The 7,957-nt window shown below is 57.7% G+C and overlaps 1 protein-coding gene across 1 annotated transcript; it reads left to right on the forward strand.

Moving 5' to 3' along the window:
• Window positions 1–3,246: 3,246 nt before the first annotated feature.
• Window positions 3,247–6,863, forward strand: SNX11 (sorting nexin 11). The gene is made up of 6 exons (XM_009892180.1): window positions 3,247–3,289; window positions 3,609–3,695; window positions 4,047–4,147; window positions 4,408–4,506; window positions 4,713–4,925; window positions 6,397–6,863. Exons 1-6 carry the CDS (start codon window positions 3,269–3,271, stop codon window positions 6,536–6,538), a joined length of 663 nt encoding a protein of 220 aa, XP_009890482.1. The 5' UTR covers window positions 3,247–3,268; the 3' UTR covers window positions 6,539–6,863.
• Window positions 6,864–7,957: the final 1,094 nt, after the last annotated feature.

Raw genomic sequence — 7,957 nt, forward strand, 5'->3', positions numbered from 1 at the left:
CGGAGCCGTGCTGTGCCTGCGCGGATAGACAAAACCTCGGCCAGCCTGGAGCTGGGTGGGGAACGGAGCTCCGAGCTAAACTATCACTGGTGTGTGCTGGTTAGGACAGAGTATTTGATACCGGTCCTGTTGTTACAGAGGGGTAGAGACTACTGCTAAGGATGTGTCTGAGTCAGCAAGGAAAATAAAAGATAGCAAGAAAGAGATAAAAACTAAGACTTTCTCTGTCAGCAGTGTGAGTACAGGGCTGGGGGAGGCAATCCGCCTGGAGTCGGATGGTGTCTGTGGCTCGTTGAACGCCCAGACTGCCGTATCCTGGGCAGGAGAAAGTCCTGAGGCTCCGGGAACGTGGATGTGGGGCGTTTCTGTGCGGCTTCCACCTCTAGACCTTCTAGCTAGAAGACATTGAAAGCGCGAGCCCTGGAAACACTGAAATGCAAATTGGAGGAAGATTAAACCAAACCCAAACCACGTATCCCAGGGCCCCTTAAACTGAGGCTTTAAGCAAAAGCCCTGAAAGAGGATTTGGTGTAACTGTTTAAAGCTAACTCGGAGCTGCCTTCTCCGTTGGGTTTAAGTTGATTTATCAAGTTAAGATCAATTAACTCCAAATAAAGCATAAATAAGATTATGTGTTTCTCGGTACAACTCTGAATGAAAGCATAGGTAAAGGATGGGAGTACTCAGACTTTCTGATTTCAGGTTTTTTCCCCCGAAGCCTGTTCACCTCCTCGCTGACTGCAGAGAGCGTCTCCCCCTCCTGGGTCTCTCTGCTCTTTGGAGCACCCTTTCAGTAGCTGGGAAATTAAATTCCTCTTCCTGGCAACCCTCTGCTGTTCCATTAGGCGATTTCTGAGTCTCTCTCTTCTCCCTCCTGCATTTTTAATCTCGGCAGGGCTGTTATGCAGAGCAAGGAGCTTTAAAAGCAACGGGAGGGCGGCAGTGTCCCCTGGGGAGGCGAGGGAACATAATGGTCAAGTTCTGCTGCTGAACTGGTTCTGGCTGGGAGCCCCCAGCATGGGGGAGGATCGGATCTCCCCCATTACCGTGCTGGGCAAAGTGACTCATGTCACATTTGGCTCCTTCTCTCCCCTCCTTCCCCAGGGGAAGAATCATGTGCACTGAAGCGTGGGGGTGGTTTTTTTTGGTAGGTTCCCCTTGCCCTCCCCCTTACAGCTCAAATTGGAAACAGCAGCAGCCTGACCCAACACCAGCGAGAGTTCAATTACTCGGAGGCATCTTGCAGCGGGCCTGGGTCTCTTGCTGTCTATCCTGAAACTCTTCTCCGCTGTTATTAACAATTTCTGTGCTCTCCGGGTGGAATCGGATGGCTGAAGACTTGCAGAAACTACCTGCAAACCGGTGGAGCCAGATTTTTTTTGAAGTATGGTTTGTGGCTCAGCCCCTCCCCTTGTCCCAGCTAAAATTAGCTCTGTCTTCAGAAGAGCTTTGCTTCACATCTGAGCGTATAAATAAAGGCTGGGTTTCCAGTGCTGCCTGACACTTGGCAGCTCTCGTGGCCTAAAAGGCAAGACTCCAGGAATGGGGAACAGGTGAAGGGTTGCTTCGCCTCTGCGATCGGGCAGCCGTGTCCCTCGGGAGCCTGGGTTGTGACAGGCGAAGTCCTGTGCTTGCTGGTTCATCCCAGGGGCTCCAAAACCTCTTGCAAACAATCCCGCAGAGGAGGTGAAACCAGGACATGGGACACCCTTGGTCTTCCAGCTCCCCCTGACGAGTACTCCTGGTCTGTGTCTGCACAGGACGTCTGCTGTGGGGGGACTCTGAGGGGTTTCATGGGCTGGACTGTGCACTTTTTGGGTGTGGGGAGGTTATTTCGCTGTCCCCCCCTGTTCCTCCAAGGCCTGGCACTGCGTTCGTGGTGTTGTTACAGAACAGGAATTACTGCAGGAGCACGTAATGGTGCAGCAAATTAGCTGACACGGTCCAGCAGGACCTGGGAGCGCCGGAGGGATGTGGCAGAGGAAAAGGCTGGTGTGATGGGAACGTGTGAGCAGCTCGTGGCGCAGCTGAGCCAGGAAAGCTGGGCGGGATGGGGGGCACCGGGCACCTCTGTGGGTCCCCGAGGGCTTCATCAATGCTTGTCGCCCCCCCTGGCTCCTGCTGGGAGAAGGAAAAAGGGGGGAGGGGAGTAGAGAAATGCGCAAGAAAGAGCAGTCACAATGCAGAGTAGAAACCTAGCTGGGTGGGGAAATCTGGTACCCAGTTTGCTACTTATTCAGGTGACTTGTGAAAGCCAGAGAGAAACGGCATATCTGCGTCTGGTGCTAATGGGAGACTTACTGAGGTGGCAGCTGGGGAATGGGTCAGAAAAGCAGGTTTCCCCTGGGGAGGGGCAGCGGAGTCCTGGTGTGGTCTGGCTGCTTCTCCTGCTCGGATGGCTCAGCTGAGCTCATGTTGGGTAGGCACTGGGGGAGAGGGAAGCCTGCAGGAGAACGAAACTGTGATAAAAGCAGGGGTTTCTCCTCCCCAGTCGAACCGGCTCTCCTGGCATTTCAGTGCGAACCTGCCCATGCGGGGAGCAGGCAGGTTTGCACCCAGTCTTCCTCCTTCATTGCCAGTTCTGGCTCTGCAGGATCAAACTGGGGACCCGGGGTCTTGGTGCTGTTCAATGAGGAGGCTGTTCCTGGCTAACAGGAGTTAGACTGGGGAAAAAGCTCTCCTGGAGCTGTGTCCGGCTCTCCCAGAGACCCCGTGATCTGCCCGGGAGCAGGGACGGGCTGTGGGAGAGGAGGGCAGGCAGCTCAGCAGGAGCAGCCGGCTGCCCCATCCCATCCTCAGGTTGTTACAGCCCCTCTGAGCTGGGAGCCCTGATCACCTCTGTCTGTGATCCAGGGATTTTTGAGTGCTGTCCCAGAGGGTTGCAGGATCCCAGTGGCTCTCTGGACAGGGCTGACCTGAAGACGAGCTATGGAGGACGGAGGTGCTGCGGGCTCTGGCTCTGGTCACAGCGCACACCCCAGTGAGAGCCTGACGGGCCACGCTGCCCTCAGGAGCGCAGGGGAGATTAATGCTGGATGCTCTGTCCCCTGTGGGCCGCTGGATTTAAATGCATCCTCTGTCATCAGGGAACAACATCAGGGAGGGCAACCGAGTGCAGGTGTGGGGGTTGGAGAGGTGCCTGCTGGATGGGACAGAGGTGTGAGGTGCCTGGGGGGATACAGAGTACGTGGGAGACCCTGATGCGTTGATTTCTTACTAAATCCTTTTTTCTCTATGCAGATGTTTCCCGCTGAGCTCTGGCTCTAGGATGTTGGAGAACCGAGAGGAAGTAAGACCTTTTCTCATGTGGGTTTTGTCTTGTTCCTGGCTGGGGTTTGGCAGTGCTGGAGAAGAGTGGTCTTGGCTGAGCATGGTGTCGAGGGGTGAGAGGTGCCGAATGCTGCGCAGGGTCCGTGGGGCAGAGCTGGGGGGTGGCTGGCGATAAGGATGGGAAAGGCTGGAGGTGTCTGCGCTGCCCCTGGGGCAGGATGGCAGTGTGGTTGTGGGTACCTGTCCCCGGGAGCCCCTCTGAGCCCTGTGAAGGGGGTGATGCTGGCATAGGGTGATGAGCGCTGTCTCCCTGTGCTCAGGCAGTGTTTGTGCCGTAGGAGCTGACCACGGTGCGTGTTCAGGACCCCCGGGTGCAGAACGAAGGCTCCTGGAACTCCTATGTGGATTATAAAATCTTCCTCCATGTGAGTTGCAGCTAAGGGAGAGGGGTGAGCTGCAGAGCTCGGTCGTGCCATACATGAGGCTCATGAGATGAGTTGTCCGGCCATGTCTGGCTGTGCTGAGAAGGAACAATGAAGGGGGGACCCTCAGCAGCCCATCCGTACCTCTGTGCTTTCTCCATGTGGGTCTGACATCCAACTTCTCCCTTGAAGCCTGCTCAGGTCTTTAAGACACTTTCAGCTCCCCCAGTGCTCCCCAAAGCCCAGTGCTTCCAGGGGATCCCTTAGTCATTGAGGGGATCACTTAGTCCCTCCTCTGCCTTGCTGCCCCTCAGTTGCGTGGATTATTTCCATGGTGGGTTTTTTTTTTTGCAGACCAACAGCAAGGCCTTTACTGCTAAGACCTCATGTGTGCGGCGCCGGTACCGTGAATTTGTGTGGCTGAGGAGGCAGCTCCAAAAGAATGCTGGCTTGGTGTAAGCATGCCTTTTTCTCCCTCCTTTTCTCCACCTGCAGCCAGACGCGGTTTCCCATTGCCCTGGGATTTGGGGATCCCAAACACTCTCTGAACAGATGTGGATAGAAACCCCAGACACTAAAATGAGGTACCTGGGCTCCTGGGATCCAGCTCTGCACAAAGCAGGGTCCTGGCTGCTGCTGCCACGGTGCTCCTGTGTCTCCTTGCTCTGGAGTTGGGGTGATCTGACCTTGAACTACCTCTGCTCTGTACCTGCAGGCCTGTCCCAGAGCTGCCCGGGAAATCCACCTTCTTCGTGGGCAGCACAGATGAGTTCATCGAGAAGCGGAGACAGGGGCTGCAGCAGTTCCTGGAGAAGTGAGTAGACCATTTGTGAGGGTTGGATGGAGGGAGAGGACACGCTGCTCCAGTCTTGCTTAGAAGATGCTGGCTGTGAGGAGGCAGTGGAGTTGTTAATGGTCACCCTGGTGGTGTGGGGCATGCGATCTGTTGGTGGGGCAGGGCTCAGTGTTCTCTGTGCTCCTGGGCGCCTGCCTCACTCGCCCTCCTCTCTCTGTGCACAGGGTTGTGCAGAACGTGGTCCTCCTCTCCGACAGCCGCCTGCACCTTTTCCTGCAGAGCCAGCTCTCGGTACCCGAGATAGAGGCGTGCGTGCAAGGCCAGGGCTCGCAGACAGTGACAGAAGCCATCCTGCACTACGCCATGTCCAACTGCGGCTGGGTGCAGGAGGAAGAGAGCCGCCCCACGCTGCTGCCGGCAGGAGACCTGCATGGCAGGTAAGGCAGGAGGGGAAGGACCGGCCCGGGGGATGCTGCCAGCGAAGCAGCTCCCAGTTCCCTTGCTGTGCCTGGAGCTGCTCTGTGCTGGCTGGAGCAAGCCTGGCTACCGGCAGTGCTCCGAGCCAGCTGGTGACTGGCTGTCTGCACCTCTCCTTGTCAGTGCTTGCAGCTGTGGGGCTGGCTACAGCCTGATTTGAAACGGTTGGTGCCTGTGCAAGGGACTTCCACCAGTAACAAACAGCCTCTGCTGTCAAGTAAGACATAAGAGGAGCTGCCAGGCTTTCTAGAGACCCCTAAATGTTTTTCAATTTCCCTGTCCCATCCTTGCTACAGTCGTTTGAGGGAATGAAGTTGAGGATGTGTTCCTCAGCCCTGCACACTGCTGGGGTTCCTGGGGGTCAGGCTGTCGGAGCTGGACATCTCGGGCTGTCACCAGCAGTCTCCTGTACTGCCCTCCAGGCTGCCCGGGAGGGTGACCTGTCCTGGCTGTGGCCAAGGCTTAGCAGAAAAGAGCTTGAGTCTCTCAGAAGAACTTAAGCTGAGATTTTACAAAGGTCTTCGGCTGCTTTCCTCCCTTAATCTCTGGGGAGCGGGGAGCCTTTGGAGGCTTTCAAAGCTCAGGCTTTCTGTGCATCTTGCCTTCGTCCTTGCAGCGTGACTGGGTTCTGCAATCCCTCATGCCCATCAGAGCTTCAGAGTGCTTGCTGCAGGCTGGGGAATAAATCAGGCATCTCCCCATGGGGTGGCTGACTCCCCTGCAGCCAGTTGAGGGTTTTCTGCACCTGGGGAGGCGGCTGACCTGGTGGGAGAGGAGGGCATCCTCCATTTCCCACTGCTGCAGCTCCCTGCAAGAAGCTGAACAAGCACAGACATCACCTGCGTGTTTGAGTCCTGTGGCAGGCACAGGGTCCCTGCCTGGGCTCGCGGGCAGCCTGGTGCGCCTGGCAGAGGCGCTCTGCGTCCCCCTGCCCCTTAAACGAGAAGTTTACCTGCTAAGCAGGAGATGTCTGGCCTTCTGCACCACCCCAGTGCCTCTGTTTCTTCATCTTGGTTTTCAAATAGCAGGTCGAAAGAGGTGTCTGGACTCCAGCGAGAGACCTGTTTTTAAATAGAGCCCTTCTGGTTTAAGGAAGGGGTTTGAGGGAGCGCGGCAGCCCGGGCTAATGGGTACGTACCCAGGCAGTTGCGGCTTTGTGAGTCCCTCTTGGCTGCCAGCGCCATCCGCTTCTCGCTGGTGGCAGTGTCGTGTCCCCCCCCCTTCCCTGCTGTGGGCTTGCGTGCGAGGGTGAGCGGCTGCTGCGGTGGCTGAGCTGGCTGGAAGCTGAGGGCTGTGGTGGGGCTGTGCAGAGAGGAAGCAGCCTCCACTGCGCAGAAGGGGTAGCGCTGAGGAGGCAGTGGTTGACTTGTAGACATGTGGGCACCTCAACCCCTGCATCTTCCTCGAATCCCTTCCCTGTTCTCTTTCCAGCTGTGCCGGCCTGGGAAGCACGCAGGGTCCGAGCTGCCTGGAGACCTTCCCTTACTGGAGTGACTTCGGCATGGATGACACCCACTCGGACAGTCCGGATGAGCCAGCTGAGCCCTTGGGCGGACGGCGTGAGATGCAGTAAACGGCTGTAGCGACCTCGCCTGCCTTCCCCAGGACCTGCAGCCCTCGCTGGAAGAGGGACCGCTGCTGAGCCGGAGGGATGTCCAGGCTGGCAGGACTGGGGCTGCGTTGGGAACATGGCCTTGTCCCGGGCTCTGCGGTGTCCAGGGCTCACGTGCTCTCTCCCTGCTGACTCTCGACTGTCCTTGATGTCCCAGGCAGTGCGTTCATATCGCTCTTCTCTTTGGAGAAGAGATCTAGTGGTTAGTGAAACCTGTGTTTGTTGTTCCCATGGCCTTTGCTCGCTGACTGGAGCAGTAGCAGGGCTCAGTTCGGTTGCGGCGCCAGCGAGGCCCTGTGGGGTTGTTTTGTTTTTTTTGGTATGTCCCTGGCTCAGGGCAGGGTGGGATACACTGCCTCACGTCCAGCATGATGGAGGAAGGCTTTCCTCGGTGGAACTGCAGGCTGGGAGCAGGAGCTGGCCGTGGCCCAGCGGGTCTCTTTAGTCCCCCGCGTTCCCCTCGGCGCCGCGGGCAGGGGAGGCTGCATTTCCCCGGTAACGGCTCCTGGGGACGGCGGTCTCAGCTGTACGGAGCCCAAACGTGGGGAGCACATACCATATACCCACCTGGGGCCTCCTGGCACAGCTCGCCCCGCAGGTTGCCCGCAGCTGGGACGAACCGAGATGAGCTTCCTCCCGGGAACGTGGGGCAGGGGAATGAGTTGGTAGGAGGGGGTAAAGGGGGAGCGGTTTGTCTCCCCTTCCAGATGGGCTTCTTCCTCACACACCAATTGCCATGCACAGGCGGGGGGAAACGGGGGTCTCGCAGTCGGGATCTGGTTTGCTTAGAAAGAAGGAGCACGTCGCTGCCTCGGAGTTGGTGTCTGGCAGTTTGTGGGCTCTGGTTTACTCTGGAAGCCTCTCCCTGTGCTCTCCTGCACCTTCTCGTCCCACCCTCAGCACTGGTGAAGGCAGAGCCGACGTGCTCTGACTGGAAATAAAAATCAAGTAGAAGAGACTTACTGGTTGCTGGCAATGTGTGTCCTCGCTGCGTGGGCGGAGGGAGCTGAGCCCAGGCTGAGCTAATTGCGGAGAGATGGCTTTAGGGAAAAGAGGGGGTTATTGCACCTCTCACCACAGGGCTGGAGATGCCGAAACCATCACGGGTGACCCTGCCCTGGGCAGCAGAGAGGTCGCCGGGGCCAGCATGGGATGCTGGGGACAGCCCTGGAGTTGTGGCAGGGGACAGGCAGGGGTCCCACCTTAGCCCCGAAATGAGTTTTGCAGTGCTGGGCCTGGGGGGGGGTGTCTCGGCTCCACGCAGGGTCCAGGACGGACCGGGGGGGGGCAAGGGAGGGTTGGAAACCCGACGAGGCGCATCCGAAATGTCAGGAGAAGTTCATTGCGAAGGCTGGCAGCTGCTGGGCCGCCAGAACGCCG

The sequence above is a fragment of the Charadrius vociferus genome, unplaced genomic scaffold (genome assembly GCF_000708025.1).
Source record: "Charadrius vociferus isolate BGI_N301 unplaced genomic scaffold, ASM70802v2 scaffold509, whole genome shotgun sequence".
Lineage (NCBI taxonomy): Eukaryota > Metazoa > Chordata > Aves > Charadriiformes > Charadriidae > Charadrius > Charadrius vociferus.